General features: G+C 49.7%; 2 protein-coding genes across 3 annotated transcripts in view; one reads left to right on the top strand and one right to left on the bottom strand.

Moving 5' to 3' along the window:
• Nucleotides 1-12952, bottom strand: part of LOC132216508 (leukocyte immunoglobulin-like receptor subfamily A member 5) — a 60046-nt gene extending 47094 nt beyond the window's left edge. The window contains exons 1-4 of one of the 2 annotated variants that reach the window (XR_009448763.1): nt 12694-12952; nt 12245-12529; nt 11793-12095; nt 5965-6230 (exon numbers count right to left, since the gene is read on the bottom strand). Coding sequence is in view for 1 of the 2 variants with exons in the window: in XM_059665752.1 (XP_059521735.1) it covers nt 6109-6230; nt 11793-12095; nt 12245-12529; nt 12694-12922 (939 nt within the window). In the remaining variant the exon portion in view is untranslated. Of the gene's footprint in view, nt 1-5367; nt 6231-11792; nt 12096-12244; nt 12530-12693 lie in introns of those variants that run through there. The other variant, XM_059665752.1, reaches the window with a different exon arrangement.
• Nucleotides 12953-15278: 2326 nt separating this feature from the next.
• Nucleotides 15279-19654, top strand: LOC132217248 (leukocyte immunoglobulin-like receptor subfamily A member 6). The gene is made up of 8 exons (XM_059667345.1): nt 15279-15879; nt 16039-16074; nt 16240-16524; nt 16669-16971; nt 17187-17483; nt 17733-18041; nt 19318-19368; nt 19518-19654. The coding sequence occupies exons 1-8, from the start codon at nt 15846-15848 to the stop codon at nt 19652-19654; spliced, it is 1452 nt and encodes a 483-aa protein (XP_059523328.1). The 5' UTR covers nt 15279-15845.
• The last annotated feature ends 1085 nt before the right edge of the window (nt 19655-20739 follow it).

The following is a 20739-nucleotide window of genomic DNA, read 5'->3' as shown; positions in this document are numbered from 1 at the left end:
GGAGGAGGCAGCGTGTTAAATGGGGCTCACACCTCCCTCATGTCCCCCAGGGCTGGGCTGTGAGAGGGAGACACCCTGAGAGCAGACCTTCTTCCTGAGGGCAGAGCCTGAGGCTGGGACCCCTGAGTGTCCTCTCACCTGTCACCACCAGCTCCAGGGAGTCACTGTGTTCTGACCTGCCAGTGGGGCTCAGGTAGTGACAGGTATATCTCTCTGCATATTTTCCTGTAATGAGGAACTTGGCCCTGTCTTTAGGCTCCAGGGACTTCTGTCTGTTCAAGTATCTGCCGCCTGCATACAGCCGGTACTCCTGAGCCTTCAGGGTCCCCTGACACCAGATGGTCACAGGGCTCCCCCAGGGGATCACAGGGCCTGACTCAGCCCAGATGGTGGGTTTGGGGAGGGTCCCTAAAAGGAAACCAGAGGCTGCTTTACAAAGACCTTCCCCCTCACCCCCAGCTCAGCCCAAGACCCTCTCATCCCATGACCTCTGTGCTCCCTCCTGAGTCCCGGGAGTGAAGGAAGCGGAAAGACATGGATGCTGGTGAGGACTCACCTGCCTGCACACGGGTCCTCTGGTCCAGACTCAGCCCTGGAAAAGAGTCCCTGTCAGAGATTTGCACATGGGTGTCTCAGCTGATTCCCTTCCCATCAGAGCCCCATCCACTGGAGCTGCCTGAGCCTGGGGGAGTAGGATGGGCAGCCACCCCTCCTACTCCCGCTCCCTGTGACCATAACTGACCGAAGCAGAGAAGAGCAGAGAGGATGGACGTCATGGCGTCTGCTCTGAGGGCTTCTGCTCTGCTGATGGAGGAGGCCTAGACCTGAAGGACAGAGACGCACAGGATGTGGTGAGTCAGGAGCTACTGCCTCTTTCTGGGTTTACACAGCTGTGGACCCACAGCCAGGGCAGGGCCCAACCCTGGGCCTGGTTCTGTGTCTCCCCAGGATGAAGCTCACAGGGAGTCCAAGTTTCAGGAGGCTGGTCAGCAGTGTCTGGGGTCTCACCTGAGCCTCAGGGTCTCATGTGTCTGCTGGTCTGACTCCTGCTCAGAGAGGGTGGGACCCAGGATCCGGTCCTGACTCAGCCCCTGAGAGTCTCTCTGAACAGCCCAATGGGACACCCGACCACGGCTCTTGAGGGAGCTCATTTATGAAAGAACTAGAGGCCCAGGGCATGAAATTCACTCATGGTGGGGCGGGGTGGGGGGTGGGGGGAGAGACAGTCCCTCAGCCTAGCCTGCACCGTCTCCAATCTGGGACTTTTCCAGGAATGTCCGACTGCCGGTTTAGGCCCGATCCCACCTAAACCGGCAGTCGGACATCCCTCTCACAATCCAGGAATGCTGGCTCCTAACTGCACACCTGATTGCCTGCGTGATCACCCCTAACCACCTCTGCCTGCCAGCCTAATCACCCCTAACTGCCCTCCCCTGCTGGCCTGGTTGCCAATAACCACCTCTGCTTCAGCCCCTGCCAACATGGCTTTGTCTGGAGGGACGTCCAGTCTAATTAGCATATTACCCTTTTATCAGTATAGATCTTCGGAGCAGATTCCCAGTGGCCTCGGCATTTCCACGACTTTCCCTGATTCAAGGGTCCTGGGAGGTTCACATTCCTGCCAATGCTTCATGTTTCCGGCCTTTTTAATTTTCATTATTCAGTGTAAGTATTGGTACCACCCTGTGGTTTGATGTACATTTATTTCTTCAATTATTTAAAAGGTCAGCACTTTAAAAAAAAAATTTTAGTCCCCATCCCAGGATATTTTTCTTCCATTGATTTGTAAAGAGAGTGGAACGGAGAGAGACAGAGAGGAGAGAGAGGGAAACATCGATGTCCGAGAGACATCAATTGGTTTCATCGCACATGAGGGTTGAGGAGCAAACCTGCAACCATCCCCCTAAGTCCGCGTTCTTGTGTCCTCTTGAAGAAAAAATTCTCTCTCACAGGTTAATAAGATAGTTTGGTTAAAGAAATAGGAATTGATTGACTTTTTATGTTTTGGCATTGCTTATTGCAAATGCTGTGAGGCAGGTAAGATGTTCACTGTGTCCTAGAGACTCACCCACTGGCCCAGTGCCATGTGATGGAAAGACCATGACCTCCCCTCTGAACGGTCCAGGTGACTCCACACAAGGGGTCTGACCTGGAGTCTTCCTTCTTCTCCTTTGGAAGAGGCATCTCTTCTTTTCAATTTCTCAAACCTCCACTGTCTCCATCTGCATTGAATGGCTGGTTTCATTTCCTCCATATCTCAGTCGAGAGGAATTCTCACCATCTTTGTGGGGAAGGCATTGGCATTGCTGAGACTTCAAGGGAGGAAGTAGCCTGCACAAGTGTCCTTCAACCATTCAGGATGTGGTATTTAATGTGTGTCTGGGTGTGTTGCTACCTTGGAACAGGATTCCCATGAATGTTGTTCTTGTCTGAGTCCTGATGAGTCTCTACAGTTTGAAAAGGAGAGTGACACCCGGCATCAAAGGTGCTCTGAAGGGGCAGCAATGACTCCGATGATTCACCCCCAGGACATGGAGGGATCCCGCTGCTCACAGAGACAGAAAGTCAGGTGGAACCTCTGTGAGACGTAGGACCTGCGTCCCGGGGCCAAGAGGAGGCATTGAGCTTCCTGTGGGAGCAGATGCATCTTGAACAGCCCCCAGGCTCCTCCCTCCCCACCCCTGGGCTCACTGTCCTGAGGGGCCCCTTGGTGCCCCCAGTCAACAAGGCAGGGAGGGAGATCACCTTCACACACCCCAAGGCAGCCATCACGTCTATCACCTTCCTGAGCTCTGAGCTCCACACCCTCACTCCCTTTTCCAGTTCACCCTCCACATCCGCCTTTGCCACTCCCTTTCAGAAGCTGTTCATGCTTAAACCCTTCCATGGTCCTCACTGTCTTCAGGGTGAATCCAGGCTCTTCCTTCTGAACTCAAGGCTGATCATGATCATCCAGATGTGATCCTCCCACCTCAGCTCTCACCTCTGCTTCCCTCAGACAGATGGGTATAGCTGCCCATGAACACACACTCATTCACACACTCACACACACATGCACATTCATACACGCACTCACACACACACACACACACACACACACTCACACATATGCTCACACACACACACAAGCACACATGATTTTTTATTTCATAGGTTTGATGTGGAATCGTTACATTATCATTTAATCTAAAACATTTGCTTCTGTTTTGATTCACATGTTGATTATTGCAAAGCCTGTTGCTTTATTTCCAAAATGCAGGGAATACATTTTGGAAATAAATGTATGTTGGTTCGGTCTAGGAGGTTTGGAGAGGAGGGAGCTCTGTTCAGATGGGCTCAGGGGGCCCTATGAGGGGTCAGGATGTGGTCCTAACCCGGGTTGTGTGTTGGGGGAGGGCAGGAGGTTCACGGGATGAGTTTGGTTGGAGGAGGCATTGGCCTCACCGGGACTGTAGAGTGGAACTCAGCCTGATCGTCAGTAGCATGGACTGTGGGGTGGAGATCCCTGGATGTGGCTGGAGTCAGGTGGAACCTGTGGACAGGCTTTATGCAGGGGATGGTCGGTGACAGGTATGCTTGGGGCCATGAGAATGAAACACCTGAGCCCAAAGTGAGGGCCTGGAGGAGGCCAGAAGGAAGCTGATGTGGCCACACCCATGAACTGTCCTGATGTTCTGGAGCGCGAGTGACAGAGTGACCAGAACTCCAGACTGATTACAATGTAGAGAGCCTTTATTGACTGGCCAGTGTCCGCTCCTCCACTCAGGAAGCCCAAGAGAGAAGCGGCCCCGACCATCTGCAGAGTCCAATATTTAAAGGGGACAACTACATCCGTGTTCAGGTTCCCGTAGCAAGCAAAGCCAAGTTACAAAAACTAATTGCATAGTTTTAGCCAAGCTATTCGTCCTCCTCCTGTTATTCGTTTCTGGGTAAGTTAAAGGTCAGGACTCTTCTTAATTTTGATCTGTCTGTTCTTTATGGGCCTGTTGCCCAGGAGTGTTGATCTGTGTGTTCTTTGGGGGCCATAACTCAGGTGTGGGAGCTCAGCTCCTAGAAACTTTGCACAGGCTGTAAGCTGCTGAGGTGGCGAGATAATTAAGCAGGCCTCAAAATTTCCTGCTCTGTAACACTGAGTCTTCACCTGAGCTTGTCTGTGGGGAAAACTGGGTCACAGACAGGAGCACAGGGAGCCAGAAGGCTGGGGTTGGTTCAGTGTGTGAGGGGGAGAGAGGGGAGAATGGAGGGCTCCTCCTCTCTCCACCTTGGCTGCCTGCAGGAGCCAATGGGGCTGGGCCAAGGTTGCTGACCCCAAGAGGAACAGGAGGCCCAGGGGATGTTATAACACTGACAACTCACCCACAGAGGCAACCAGCGCCCCCCTACACTTGGGCCTGGGTGTGTGCTGCTGCTTCTCCCTATCACTTCCTCTCTCTGATTCCTTGTCTCTGTAAGCAGAGCTCCTGCTCTCCATCCCTCTCCATCAAACCTTCAGAGTCCTTTCAGCCTCTTCAAAGCCTCTTGTCCCCCAGACTGTACCTGTTTGTCTAACTCTGTTTATTCCGTCTCTGTGGTTTGGGTAGAAGAGGATGTTGGAGACAATTCCCAGGTTGTAATCTTAAGACCTGGGGACACATTTATTGAACTTCTATTTTGAGCCAGTCTCTTCTTCTCTCCTTCTTTGCTTGTTGGGCAAAATTGTGAAACCTCACCTCTGAGTTTGTTATGAGGATCGGCAGTGCCAGGGACATGAAGGGCCTCAATCTGGTGTCATTTTCTTTCTTTTTTATAAATATATATTATATTTATTTCAGAGAGGAAGGGAGAGGGAGAGATAGAAACATCATTGATGAGAGAGAATCATTAATCGGGTGCCTCCTGCAAGCCTCACCCTGGGGATGGAGCCCACAGTCCAGGCATGTGCCCTGACCAGGAATCAAACCATGACCTTCTGGTTCATAGGTCGACGCTCAACCACTGAGCCATGTGGGCCGGAAACCTGGTGTCATTTTTCTGACCCGATGAAGGCATGGGTATGAGAGACGTGTGGTGGGAAGGGCTGTTTGGAAGTCACATGTGTGTCCCCCAAGCCTACAAGGTGAATCAGAGGCTGTAGCGCATCCTTGGTTGAATGGCAGATGAGCGCAGACAAAAGGATGCAGGGGTGGTGGGCCTCAGCCTGGATCCCAGACTCAGCCCAAGTCAGGAGTGAAGGTGGAAATTTAATGAGTGGGCTGGTCCCTAAGCACTAAAGCACTTAGGGCACCTCTGACCTGGTGGGAGTCCTGGTTCCCATAAAGTTCCACGGACACCAGTGGGGCAACCTCCAAGGTATAAGGGAGCTGAAGGGAACCACGCATGTTTCACTTGCATTTATTGTTATTGATGCAACATTCAAATAACATACAACTCAGTCTTTTAAAATATAAAATTCACTAGAATGTAATAAATACACAATGTCTCAATGACAACATCTACCTAGTTTCAAGAAGTATTTATAGCCAACCCCCCACAAAAACACCAAACAGTCCATCTCCTATCTGTCCTCTTGGTCAACCCCAGACAAACCAATCTGATTTCGGTTTCTATGGGTTTCCTTCTCCTGGACATTTCGCATAAATGGAATCACACAACCCCTGACCTTATGCGTCTGCTTTCTGTCACTGAGCTGCATTATTTTGACATTTGCCCACAATGTACCAGGTACCCATCCTTTGTCCTTTATGGTTTAAAAAATTCCAAGATTGTAAAGATACCTCATTTTGTTGGGATGGATGTGACCCCGCATGAAGGGGTGCATAGATGTGAATCCAAACCAGCCATGTGGGATGGACCCTCACATCACAGGGTGAGAACAGAAGGGCAGTGGACGAGAGTGAGCGAGGACAGGGAGGGAGGGAGAGCACCCAGGTGGATGGAGGGGGCGTCCTCTACAGGGGCATGGCCCACGTTCTCCTGCACCCAAACCTCGCATACCACGTCTTCTCCCCAGGACATTCTCAGCAGACATTTTCCCCAATTATGGTCCACATTCTCTTTCAGCACCTCCTGGGGTCATCAGATGAGCTCCAGGGCTCCCCCACTCTGAACGGTGCATTGTCGCCTCTGTGTTCACATCCTGGCTGTGTCGAGGGTCCTTCTGGTGTCGTTTCGAGCCTGAAATAGCAGCACCCCGAGCACCACCAGGACCAAGCCAGCCACGCCCATCCGGATGAGATTCTCCACTGTGCAGTCTTCGGGGAGGGAAGTAGGAATTGTGGATAAAGTGTTCACAGACGTCAGAGCAGACCAGAGAAATCCCAGGACCCTGGCTGTCCAAACAGGAAACCCACCTCTCCTTGACAGGATATGACCCTCTATCGTGCCCCCTCCCCAGCCCCATAAGTGAGAGCTTCTCCCACTCAATGATTTTGGGTTTGACCTATTTTATGATGGGCCGGTGGTGTCAGCCTCTCCGAGAATTATGAAATGAGAGTGTGAAGACTTCGGGAGACACGAACCTTCCTTCAAGGTTCTGTGCTCTCAGAGGCCCCAATTTTCAGATCATAAGTTTTACACAGTCTCTTAATGAGCTCTTTCTCTACACTGCCGGGTTCCCTAGTCTCCTCATTGGATTATTATTAGCCTGCCTTGATCTCTGAATTTGGAACCTGCATGAAGTCTCTTTGCAGCAGAATTTGGCTGCCCACCATAGCTCAGTATTAATAAGAAAAGTGGTTTCAATACAGAAATTAAGTGCTATTATTCAATGTTTTGTCTGAAATATAAGAACCCATAATATTATTTCCCTATAGCTAAGAGATCCCACTTATTCAAAACCTGAGGAACAAGAATCCATGGATGAGGAGTTAGAATCAGGGGCTCTGCAACTTTACTTTTATTTTTTCTTTTCTTACTTTTTTTATTTATGTTGTTACTGGTGAAGGGTTTTTTAGTTTTGCTTTGTTTTTCTTGTTTTAGTATGTTGGCACCTGTACAATTATTTGCACAATGTGGTTGGAGTTGGGCCTCACGGTGAGCCTCCCTGAGGGTTGTTCCCACACACCAATGGGCCAACAGCAATCAAGACCAAATTACAAAAGGAAGGACCATATAATACACACACGGCACATTCCTAAAACATAAAGCTTAAGATATCAAAGGGATTGTGCCACTGGGTACCACAGAATACCTATGGCATAAGGCTATCCCAGAAAGTCAGGGAATCATAGCAGATCTCTCTAATACATAGAAGCAAATACAAAGAGACAGATAAAATAGGAGAGATGAAGAAACAACCCACAAATTAAAGAAAAGGAGCAACCTACAGGGAAAAAGGAGCTAAATAAAATGGAGGCAAGCAATTTATCAGATTGAGAGTGCCAAGTAATGGTTATAAGGATGCTCAAGGAACTTTACGAGAATTACAAGGAACTTAGTGGGAACTACAATGGCATGAGAAAACCAATAGAAACCATGAATAAGAACCAGTATGAAATGAGGAAAAACACATCTGATATCAAGAATATACTGGAAGGAATCAAAAGTAGAATGAATGAGGAAGAAGTTCAACAGTTATTTGGATGACAAGGTAGAAAAAACACCTAATTAAAGCAGCAAAATGGAAAGGGTAGTTTAAGAGAACTTTGGGAAAATGTCGAATGAAACAACATTTGCATCACAGGGATACAAGAAGAAGAAAGTGAACAAGGAACAGAGAACCTATTTAAAGAAATAATGACAGGATTCACAAGTGAGTTTTATCAAAGACTCAAAGAAGAATTAACACCTATCCTCCTGAAACTATTCCAAAATATTCCAGAGGAAGTGACACTTCCAAGCTCTTTTTATGAGCTCAGCATTATCCTAATTCCAAAACCAGATAAAAACCCTGCAAAGAAAGAAAATTATAGGCCAATATCCCTGATGAGCATAGTTGCTAAAATCTTCAACAAAATATTAGCAAATCAGATCCAGCAATAAATTTAAAAGATCATACACCATGACCAAGTAGCTCTGTTTCCAGAGATGCAAGGATGGTTCAATATTCACAAATCAATAAATGTGATACACCACATAAACAACATGAAGGGTAAAAATCACATGATCATATCAATAGATTCAGAAAAAGCATTCAACAAAATCCAGCACCCATTGATGATAAAAAAAAAAACTCTCAGCAAAGTGAGAATAGAGGGCTCATGCCTCTACATAATACAGGCCATATATGACAAATCTACATCCAACAGCATACTCATGGACAAAATCTAAAAGCATTTCTCTTAAGATCAGGAACAAGACAGGGATGTCCACTTTCACCATTCTTATTCAACATAGAACTGGAAGTCCTAGCCACAATGGTCAGACAAGAAGAAATAAAAGGCATCCAAATTGGAACAGAGGATGTAAAACTCTCATTATTCACAGATGACATGGTATTGTACATAGAAAGCCCTAAAGACTCCATCAAAAAAAAAACTGCTAGATTTCATAAATAAATTTGGCAACATAGCAGGATACAAAATTAACATCCAGAAATTGATAGCATTTTTATACACCAATAATGAACTCTCAAAAAGAGAAATTTAAAGGAAAGCAATCCCATTTACCATTGCAACAAAAAAATAAGATATCTGGGAGTAAATTTAACCAAGGCAGTAAAAGATCTACACTCCGAAAACTGTAGGACATTGAAAAAAAATAGAGGAAGATACCAAAAACTGGATGCATATACCAAGTTCATGGATTGGTAGAATTAACATCATTAAAATGTCCATACTACCCAAAGCAGTCTACAGATTCAATGTAATCCCTATTAAAATACCAACAGCATATTTCACAGATCTAGAATGAATGTTCAAAAAATTATATGGAACCAACTAAGACCCTGAATAGCAACAGCAATCTTGAGAAATTGGCCCATATCATTTTGGTCAATTAATATTTGACAAAGGAGTTAAGAACATCAAAGATAGTCTCTTCATAAATGATGTTGGGAAAATTGGCTAAGCACATGCAAAAAAAAAAACTAGACCACCAACTTATACCATACACAAAGAATAAACTCAAAATGGAAAAAATACTTAAAGGTAAGTCCTGAAATCATAAAAACTGTAGAAGAAGACATGGGCAGTAGAATCTCAGATATCTCACGAAGCAGGATGTTCACTGATGCATCACCAAGGGCAAGGAGACAATGGAAAAATAAACAAATGGGACTACATCAAATTAAAAAGCTTCTGCACAGCAAACTAAACCATCAACAAAATGAAAAGGGAACCTACTGCCAATGATATATCTAATAAGGAGTTAATTTCCAAACTATACAAAGAATTCATACAACTCAACACCAGGTAGACAAAAAATCCAATTTAAAAAATGGCCAAAGGACCTGAGTAGACATATAGAGAGCCAATAGACATGAAAAAATGCTCAATGACAATGAGGTATCAACTCACACCTGCCAGAATTGCTACCATCAATAAGTCCACAAGTGACAAGTGTTGGGAAAGGTTGTGGAGAAAGAGGAACCTTTCATGGCTGGTGGAAATGCAGAGGGGGCAGCCACTATGGAACACAGTATATAGTTTCCTTAAAAAATTAAAAGTGGAACTGCCATTTGACCTAGTGATCTCACTTCTAGGAGTATATCCTAAGAATCTTGAAACACCAATCAGAAAGGATGTACGCACCCCTATGTTCACAGGAGCACAATTTACAATAGTTAAGATCTGAAAAGAGCCCAAGTGCCCATCAGCAAATGAGTGGATAAAAAAAAGCTGTGGTACATTTACAACGTGGAATACTATACAGCAGTAAAAAAGAAGGATCACTTACCCTTTAAGACAGCATGGAGGGACCTGGAGAGTATTATGGTAAGCAAAATAGGCAAGTTAAAGAAGACAAATACCACATGGTCTCACTTATACGTGGAATCTAATGAACAAAATAAACTGACAAACAAAGTAGGTCCAGAGGTATGGATACATGGAACAGACTGACAGATATCAGTGGGGGTCGGCGGAGGTGAGGGGAGGAGGGACAGGAAGGGATTAACCAAAGAACATATATGCATATATGCATATCCATGGACACAGACAATAGTATGGCAAAGGCCTGAGGTAGGGTGGGTGTTGGGTAGAGGGAGCCAAAGAGGGAGAAAACAGGGGATAGCTGTAATACCGTCAACAATAAAAAGGAGAGAGAAAAATTAAAATGTACACCAAAAAAAGAAAAAGTTGTCTCAATACAGACACTGAGTGCTCTTTCCAGTGTTTTGTCTGAAATGCAAGACCTCGACATCTTATTTCCCCACGGCTGAGAGATCCCCCTATTCAAAACCTGGGGAGCAGGAATCCGTGGATGAGCATTAGAGTTAGGGGGTCTGGAGCCTATTGTTTGGTGGAGCCCCCAAGGTCTCATTACAGGGCCCTGAGCTGACTGAGCATAGAAAGGAGTGGGTCAAGCCCTAGCCGGTTTGGTTCAGTGGATAGAGCGTTGGCCTGCGAACTGAAAGGTCCCAGGTTCGATTCCTGTCAAGGGCACATGCCTGGATTGTGGGCTCAATCCCCAGTAGCGGACTTGCAGGGGGTGACCGATCCATGATTCTCTCTCATCATGGATGTTTCTATCTCTCTCTCCTTCTTCCTTCCTTTCTGAAATCAATAAAAATATATTTAAAAAAGAAAAGAAAAGAAAGAAGTGGGTCAAAGACCCCTCACCTGAGACCAGGAGCTCCAGGGGGCTCACTAGGGAGTGACAGCAGGAAGGGGGAGGTGCTGTGTGAGCTGTGGCACCTGTAAGTCCCCCCATGGGCTAAGGTCACAGGACTCATGGAGAACTCTACCTGGTACTGGAGAGCTCAAAACTTGGATCTAAAAGCAGGGGATTGGCTGCCCCCTCCTTGGACAGAAGGAAAGTGTCCCTCAGTCTCTACGACTGACAGAAGGGCCACGTTCTCTCCTAAGGTGCCTGGGTGCATTGACAAGGATGGTCTGTCAGGCAGGTGTCCTAGAGAGAGGGAGGGAGAGTGAGGGCTGCCTGCCCATGTTGTTCTGACCTGAGAGTCACCAGGCCTCTCTCTGAGGACCCTCCTCTCTGTCTGTCTCTGTTTTCCCTGAGTCTATCCCTCTTGCTCCCATTCCATGGCTCATGCTGTCTCCTTCCCTGGAGAGCCCACACCCCTTCTCCTGGCTATCACCACCTGAGACCCACCCCACAGCCCAGCCTGTGCAGAGTCTGGGTGTCTTACTGAAGCCACTAGATCCTCAACAACCATACAAGTTATTGGTATCTTTGCTCAGATGTCCAGCGGGTCACTGAGGGCCAACCACTTGGAAGAGAGTTTGTATCCACTGGAGCATCTGTACCGGCCCCCGTGGGAGCTGCTCACAGTGTCCAGGGGGAAGTGGGCCTGAGAGAGCCCAGCCTGGGGCTGCAGGACAAGGCTCTGGGGGAGGTCCTGTCCCCCCTCCTTGTGCAGAGCGAATCTGTCATAGCCGACATCAGAGTGACACTGGAGGGTCAGGCTTTGGCCAGAGGCCACAGTGGGGCCCTGCTGGGTCAGGAGGGAGGGCTTCCCAGAGACATATGGGAAGACCAGATGTGAATTACAGGGGCTGCTCCTCCCATAAACTCCCTTCCCCTGTCCTGGCCCATAGGTGTCACTGTGTCTCTCACACTCAGTGTCTCTGATCAAGAAGCCCCGAATCTTGCCATACCTCATCCTCTCACAGGGGGCTCCCCTCTCAGCAAAGATACCAATAACCAGTCTGGTCGCTCAAAACATGGATGTGGTAGGGATGGGAATTTCTCACCTGAGACCAGGAGCTCCAGGGACTCACTGGGCTGTGACCACACCTGGGGCACCTTCTTGTAGCAGCCATAGCATCTGAGTGTCCACCTCTGAATGGAGGTCAGGGGGCCCAGAGGAAACAGGGCCTGGAACTGCCCACTGGTGTGTGGCTGAGAGTCCAGGGACCAGGCGAGCCTGTGTTCTCCTTCCTTAGTCAGAATGAATCCATCAAATCCTTGGCCTGAACCACACTGGAGGGTCACGTTCCCTCCCGAGGTCACGACAGGGCTGGGCAGGGCTGAGAGGCTGGGTTTGCTGTAGGCTCCTAGGAGGGGAGGAGGCAGTGTGTTAAATAGGCTCACACCTCCCTCATGTCCCCCAGGGCTGGGCTGTGAGAGGGAGACACCCTGAGAGCAGACCCCCCCCCCTTCCTGAGGGCAGAGCTTGAGGCTGGGACCATTGAGGGCCTCTCACCTGTCACCACCAGCTCCAGGAAGTCGCTGGGCTCTGACCAGCCTGTGGGGCTGTGATAGTAACAGTGATATCTCCCTGCAAAGTCCTGGTTCATCTGTTTGATGGACAACTTGGCCCTGTTCATGGGCTCCCATCGGGTCTGCGTGTTCCAAAGCAAACGTTTTCTTTCCTTATACAGATAGAACTTTTTGGCATCCAGGTTTCCCTGACACATGAGGGTCACAGGGCTTCCATATGGGATCACAGCGGCTGGCTCAGCCCAGAGGGTGGGTTTGGAGAGGGTCTCTGGAAGGAAACCAGAGGCTGCATTACAAAGACCTTGCCTCCCTCATCTCCCAGAACAGTCCTAAATACTCTCATTGTATCACCTCATCCCAGCACCTCTGTGCTCCCTCCTGAGCCCCAGGGGATGACATAAGAGGAGGGACATGGAGCTGGGGAGGACTCACCTTCCTGCACACGGGTCCTCTGGTCCAGACTCAGCCCTGGAAGAGAGTTCCTGTCAGAGTTTCCTACCCAGACGTCTGAGCTGATTTTCTTCCAATCAGGACCCTGTCCACTCGAGCTGCCTGAGCTTGAGGTTCCACAAGAACAAGGGAGAATTTCCTGCCCATCCCCTCCTGCTGCCGGTCTCCACAAGTGACCGAGGCAGAGAAGAGCAGAGAGGATGGACGTCATGGCTCTGAGGGCTCCGGCTCTGCAGATGGAGGAGGCCTGGGCCTGAAGGACCAAGACACACAGGATGTGGTGAGTCAGGGGCTGCTGTTGCCTTTCTGGGTTTTCACAGCTGCAGACCCACAGGCATGAGATGGCCTCGCCCTGGACCTGACTCTGCATCTCCCCGGATGAGAGCTCAGGGGGACTCCAGGCTCTCAGGAGGCAGCTCAGCAGTATCTGAGGTCTCACCTGATCCTCAGAGTCTCATCTGTCTGCAGGTCTCACTGACCTGGAGTCTTCCTTCTGCTCCTTTGGACGAGGCATCTCCGCTTTTCAATTTCTCAAACCTCCACCATCTTCATCTGCATTGTATGGCTGCTTTTGTTTCCTCCATGTTTCAGTTGAGAAGAATTCTCACCACATTTATGGGGGAAGCATTGGTATTGCGATGAGGTCAAGGGAGGGAGTGGCCTGCTCAAGTGTCCTTCAACTATTCAGGATGTGATAGTGCCACACCTGATATTTAAACGTGTGTGTGTATGTATATGTGTGTGTGTGTGTGTGTGTGTGTGTGTGTGTGTGATGAATGTCATTTTTTTCTGAATCCTGAAGAGTCTCTATAGCTTGAAAAGCAGAGTGAAACCTGGCCTCAAAAGTGCTCTGAAGGGGCAGAAATGACTCAAATGATTGACCCGCAAGAGATGGAGAGATCCCACTGCTCACAAAGACAGAAAGTCAGATGGAACCTGTGTGAGACGTAGGACCTGCATCCCAGGTCCAAGAGGAGGTGCTGAGCTTCCCTGTGGGAGCAGATGCATCTTGCACAGCCCCCAGGCTCCTCCTTCCCCAACCCCTGGGCTCACTGTCCTGAGGGCCCCTTGGTATCCCCAGTCAACAAGGCAGGGAGGGAGGGCACCTTCACACACCCCAAGGCAGCCATCATGTCCACCATCTTCCTGAGCTCTTAGATCCCTTCTCTAGTTCACCCTCCACATAGGAATCTAACCTCATTTCAGAATCTGTCCATTTTCTGCTCAAAATCCTTCCATGATCCTCCCTGAATTGAGGGTAAATCCAGACTCTTCTTTCTGAACTGAAGGGTGTTCATGATCATCCAGATGAGACCCTCCAACCTCAGCTCTCACCTCTGCTTCCACCCAATCAGACAAGTACAATCACCCAATGAACACACACATACACACACACACACACACACACACACACAAATCCATATAAGCCATTTATGGAACATTGCTTTACACACAATATTATAATTTAACTAGAGGCCCAGTGCACGAAATTTATGCATGGGACGGGGAGGGAGTCCTTCAGCCCAGCCTGCACCCTCTTCAATAGGGGATCCCCTCAGGGGATGTCAGACTGCCGGTTTAAGCAATCAGCCGGCAGTCAGACATCCCTCTCACAATCCAGGACCACTGGCTCCTAACTGCTCACCTGCCTGTCTGCTCTCCCCTGCTGGCCTCTGCCTCAGCCCCCACCACCGTGGCTTTGTCCAGAAGGATGTCCAGAAGGATGTCTGGAAGATGTCCTGTCTAATTAGCATATTACCCTTTTAATTGTATAGATTACCTTTGATATTTTATTTAGAAATATTGCACTGCTCTAGTTTATTTGTAATAAGTGATGTGCCACGCCAGCACAGCCAAAGGTGATCCTGAGTTGGCCGGGGGAGGGGGGGCGGGGCGCGGGGGATTGTGAAAGGATTGAGAAAAGACAGATAAGAGAATGAAAGCTGGGTCTCGGTGGGACGCTGCTCCCTGATGAGGAGACAGCGCCAGCGCCCACAAACCATGTCTTTATTTTATAGCAGATGCCACGAGGCAAAGTAGGGGCGTGATGAAGTTGTTTACAGCATTCTCGTGAGTTTCAACCTCACTCAACTACATGCACCTGAGCTCTATCACAAGGCACGTGGGGCTACGTGTTCGGACCATAGGTTCAAGCTTACAACCACAGCCATTGGCTATAATTGTGCTGGGGGGGCCCTGTCCTCTAGCTGGGACTTGCATGTGGCAATGAGAGGACCCTGTCCTTTCATTAGTCCAAGGCTTAAACTTGGCCAAAACACCGTAACCGCACCCCACAAAGTGGCACATAGGATTTTATAAAATGATCTGACCAAACAGATTGCTTCTTACCAGTATATATTCCTTTTGTGTTAAAGATAATACACCATGCCCTTGTGTAGTGATCACCACACCCATGACCAGCCACCACCTCCCTCTCTCTTCCTCCCTTTCAGATAGTCTGTATGTGTCTAGGGTCTCTAAAACGTTCTTTCCTCTCTAACATGAACACACTCCACTTACTCAAACAGCCGTCCCTTCAAACACAGTCTAGACATGGTCTAGTCCAGTTCTCATACTTTTTAAATTTCTCCTTTGTAAACAATGAATTACAACATTAGCCTTAGAATGCCCTAGTATACTAATTAGAGTTCTCAAAATATAGGAAATGGGTCTCCTGGATCATGGATATATTTCTGTTCTTGGTACAAGTACTCGGCAGGTAGTAGGTGAGCAGTAAATACTTGTTTATGGATGAGTCAAAGGCAGAAAGAGAATTCCCTTAGGGGGTGGATGAAGACACAGGTAATGAGCTGCAGGTAGAGCCAGCCTGTTGAGGGTGGACTCAGGATGAGAACCTGGGTCCTGTCCTCTCTGAGCAGGAGGTCAGACCAGGCAGAGGGTCCTGGGAGTCAGAAGAGACCCCAGATCTGAGGTTGAGAGTCTCCAGAGGCCTCATCATGGAAAAATCATGACCTAGGCCTGGGGGTAGGGAGGGAGGTCTTCTTGCTGTGGGTTCACAGCTCTGAGGGCCCGGAAGGACCGCAGCAACTCCTGACCCACCACATCCTGTGCATCTCTGTCCTTCAGGCCCAGGCCTCCTCCTACTGCAGAGCAAAAGCCTCAGAGCAGACGCCATGATGTCCATCCTCTCTGCTCTTCTCTGCCTCGGTCAGTTGTGGACACGGGGAAGGGAAGCAGGAGGGGCAGCTGCATCCTCTTGTTCATGGGAAACCTTAGCCTCAGGCAGCTCGAGTGGACAGGGCCCTGATGGGAAGGGAATCAGCTCAGACATCTGGGTGCAAACCTCTCACAGACACTCTCTTCCAGGGCTGAGTCTGGGCCAGATCATCCACGTGCAGGCAGGTGAGTCCTCCCCAGGCTTCATGTCCCACCTGTCAGTTCACCCCTGGGGCTAGGTGGGAGCACAGAGGTCCTGGGATGAGGTGATAAGCCAGGAGGGTCTTGGGCTGAGCTGGGAGATGGGGAGTTTGGAATGTCTGTGTAATGTACCCTCTGGTTTCCCTCTAGGGACCCTCTCCAAAGCCACCATGTGGGCTGAGCCAGGCCCTGTGGTCCCTTATGGGAGCCCTGTGACCCTCTGGTGTCAGGGGACCCTGGAAGCCCAGGAGTTCTGTATGTATAGACAACAAAAACGTGTGCTTTGGAAAACACAGACTAAGTGGAATCCCAGAGACAAGGTCAAGCTCTCCATCACACGCATGACAGAGCATGATGCAGGGAGATACTACTGTTACTATATCAGATTCACAGGCTGGTCAGAGCACAGTGACCCCCTGGAGCTGGTGGTGACAGGTGAGAGGACACTCAGGGGTCCCAGCCTCAGGCTCTGCCCTCAGGAGGGGGGTCTGCTCTCAGGGTGTCTCCCTCTCACAGCCCACCCTGGGGACATGAGGGAGGTGTGAACCCCATTTAACACGCTGCGTCCTCCTCTCCTAGGATCCTACAGCAAACCCAGCCTCTCAGCCCTGCCCAGCCCTGTCGTGACCTCAGGAAGGAATCTGACCCTCCAGTGTGTCTCAGGGCAGGGATTTAACAGGTTCCTTCTGACTAAGGAAGGAGATCACAGGCTCTCCTGGACTCTGGACTCACAGCCACAGCCCAGTGGGCAGTTCCAGACCCTGTTCCCTGTGGGCCCTGTGACCCGCAGCCACAGGTGGACGTTCAGATGCTATGGCTATTACAGGGACAGGCCCCATGTGTGGTCACACCCCAGTGACCTCCTGGAGCTCCTGGTCTCAGGTGAGTCCCATTATTGTCTCATCATGGATTGAGGCAACAGACACATTATTGGCATCTTTGCTGTGAAGGAAGCCCTATGGGAGAGGATGGGGTGAGGGAGTACAGGGTTCCATGGATCAGAGACACAGAGAGAGACAATGAGACCAGGGAGCCAGGCCAGGAGAATGGGGTTTATGGGAGGAGCAGCCCCTGTAATTCACGTCTGGTCTCCCCAGGTGAGTCTGGGAAGCCCTCCCTCCTGAGCCAGCAGGGCCCCATCGTGGCCTCTGGACAGAGCCTGACCCTCCAGTGTCGCTCTGATGGCGGCTATGACAGATTCGCTCTGCACAAGGAGGGGGGACGGGACCTCCCCCAGAGCCTTGTCCTGCAGCCCCAGGCTGGGCTCTCTCAGGCCCACTTCCCCCTGGACACTGTGAGCAGCTCCCACGGGGGCCGGTACAGATGCTACGGTGGATACAACCTCTCCTCTGAGTGGTCGGCCCCCAGCGACCCCCTGGACATCCTGGTGGCAGGTGAGGAGCCATTGGGTTCAGTCAGGGACCAGACTCTGCACAGGCCCTGTTGGAGGTCTCAGGGGGTGAGGCCAGAATGAGAGTGCAGGTCCCAGGGAGGGAGAGAGACAGGGAGGCAGGAGTTGGGTGGAGAGAAGGGAGACTCAGAGAAACAGAGACAGACAGAGAGACGGGTCCTCAGAGAGAGGCCTGGTGACTCTCAGGGGAGAACACGGTGGGCAGGCAGCCCTAATCCCTCCCTCTCTCTAGGACACCTGCCTGACAGACCATCTCTATCAGTGGTGGTGCACATAGGCCCTAGGGTGCCATCTGAAGGAAAGGTGACCCTGCTGTGTCAGTCACTGAGCCCGAGGGACACTTTCCTTCTGTCCAAGGAGGGGGCAGCGGATGCCCCCCTGCGTCTGAGATCAAAGCACCGAGCTCAGCAGAACCAGGCAGAGTTCTCCATAAGCCCTGTGACGTCAGCCCACGGGGACACCTATAGGTGCTACACCTCAAACAGCTCCTCCCCCTTCCTGCTGTCACTTCCCAGTGAGCCCCTGGAGCTCCTGGTCTCAGGTGAGGAGCCCCTGAGCCTGTCTGCTGAGCTGTCAGCTCAGGGTCCTGTCCCCAGAAGAACTATGAACTGAAAGGGAGGGAGGGGCTCTAGGGATAGTCACTCAGAGGACATCTGCCCCACAGACACCCTGCGACCTTTGTACATCCCTGCCCTTTACCTGGGTCTAGAAGGTGCCAGGTGAGCAGCAGTTGGGCCTTGACTGGGCCACAGCACAGACGTAGGAGAAAAGCCTGAGCTTTGGGGGCGCCCAGAGACCACCCAGATCTTCCCCTCCTTCTGTCCTCATGCTGGACCCTCTATGAACCCCGCGCCCTACCCACAGTGCCCCTGTCCACAGCTCGTGAGTTACTGGGGGGTTTTGCTCTGAGGGAGCTTAGAGGCCCAACTCTGAGTTCAGACCAGGCAGAGATTCCCAGGAGTCAGAAGAGACCTCAGATCTCAAGGACAAAACAGGCTGAGTCCTAGGAGAGCTGGGACTCAGGGAGGGATTTTACGGAACCACCGGAGCCAGGGGCTCGAGGACTCCCTCCTTCCCAGCCACAGGGTCAGGCCTGCAGAGGGGCAAGTGAGGGCGAGGACAGGAGGGGTGGTCATGGCAGAGGGAGACGTTGGGGCTCAGGCTGAGGAGAAGTCGGGCTCAACTGGGGATAAGGCAGCACCAAACCCTCACACTTCAATCTGATCCCCAGGAGGCTCTGAGGATCCTCCCCTCCCTACCACGGTGTCGGGCCAACAGACGGGTAAGTGAGGGTCTCTGTGGGGAGGTGGTGGTGTCTCCGTGGGGAACAGAGGCTGAGCCATGTGGGGGTTCAGGCACCTGTGGAGGTGCTGACTTGGACCTCAGTGGATCCAGGTGTAAAAGGAGAGAATCGTGGCTCAGAGCTTACATTTCCTGTCAGTTCTGGGTCTGAGCTCCTAGGAGAGGGGGCCTCACAGTGAACCCCCAGGAAGTGGCATTATTGGGCCTGTCCCCGCTGTAGCAGTGACGGTGTCACTATGATTATAATCCAAAGTCAGAGACACAAGGAGCCGGCTGAGGTGGAGGAACTAAAAGGTAGACCCAGCCCTTCTCGCCTTCACATTCCTGAGCTCAAGACACAATGAAGCCCCAGATGTTCCTCTTTGCATCCTACTTACTTACAAGACACCAAAGGTGCACATCTCAAGGGGTTGAGATGGACATTATTAGTTTGGGGACTCCTTGGAGATCAGAGAAGAGATGCCTTAAGCATTCCCACACCTCCTCACCCCACACTGTGTGTGTTTGGTTCTCAGGAGCAGCTGATCCCCTGGGACTGTCACAGAACAAGTCAGACTCCGAGGCAGGTGAGTGTGGGGAATTGTCAGTGATGGGGCTGAGTGCAGAGGGTCAAATCCAGTCAGTGGAAGTCAGATGACCTGGATACACATCTAGGGATGCTGGGCTGGTTTGATATTGCCCTGATCTCTGTGACCTCTCTGTCCACAACCTCCAGCCTCAACCCCCCAAGACTACACAGTGGGGAATCTCATCCGGATGGGCGTGGCTGGCTTGGTCCTGGTGGTCATTGGGGTGTTGCTGTATCAGGATTGGCACCGTCAGAGAAGACCCCATGGTGCAGCTGGGACGTAAACGCAAAAGACAACAAACCCACCGTCCAGCGAGGCAGAACCTTGGAAATAGATCTGATGCTACCAAGAGGTTCTGGAGGATCACTGGGTCATAAGGCATCTCCATTTTAATTTTTTTGAGAAAAATCCATACTGATTTCCATAGTGGCTGCACCATTCTGCATTCCCACCAGCAGTGCACTAAGATTCACTTTTCTCCACATCCTCGCCAGCACTTGTTGTTCATTGATGTATTGATGGTAGCCATTCTGCCAGGTGTAAGGTTGTACCTCATTGTCGTTTTAATTTGCATGTCTGATGATTTATGATGTTGAGCATTTTTTATATGCCTCTTGGCCATGTGTATGTCCTCTTTGGATAAGTGTCTACTCAGACCCTCTGCTCCTGTTTTATTTGGATTATTTGTCTTCGTTTTGTTGAGTTATATAAGAGCTTTATATATTTTGGAAATTGTCCCCTTATCAGATGTATCATTAGCAAATATCTTCTCCCATACAGTGGGGTCCCTCTTTAGCCGGTTTTCTTTGCAGAAGCCCCTTAGTTTGATGTCATCCCATTTGTTTATTTTTTTCTTTGTTTCTAGGAAGAAGCCAGAAACACCAATCAGAAAGAATATACGCAATATGCACCCCTATGTTCATAGCAGCGTTATTTACAACTTCCCAAGAGCCCATCAGTAGATGAGTGGATAAAAAAGCTGTGATACATTTACACAATGTAATGTTATACAGCTGTAAAATAAATAAATAAATAAATAAATAAATAAATAAATAAATAAATAAACTCTTAGCCTTTGAGACAACATGGAGATTCCTGGAGATTATTATGCTAAGTGAAATCAGCCAGCCAGAGAAAGGCAAATATCACATGATGTCTCTTATATGTGGAATCTAATGAAGAAAATAAATGACAAACGATATGGGTCCAGAGGCATAGATGCATGGAACAGACTGATAGATCTCAGAGGGAAGCGGGGAGAGGCAGTAAGAGATTAACCTAAGGACTTATATGCGTATCGACACAGACAATAGGGTGGTGAAGGTATGGGGGGACAGGAAATGGATGGAGGGGAGCAATGGGGAAGAG

Source organism: Myotis daubentonii, chromosome 15 (genome assembly GCF_963259705.1).
Source record: "Myotis daubentonii chromosome 15, mMyoDau2.1, whole genome shotgun sequence".
Classification (NCBI taxonomy): domain Eukaryota; kingdom Metazoa; phylum Chordata; class Mammalia; order Chiroptera; family Vespertilionidae; genus Myotis; species Myotis daubentonii.
Note: the sequence above shows the minus strand (reverse complement) of the source record. Positions and strands in the feature narration are given on the sequence as shown.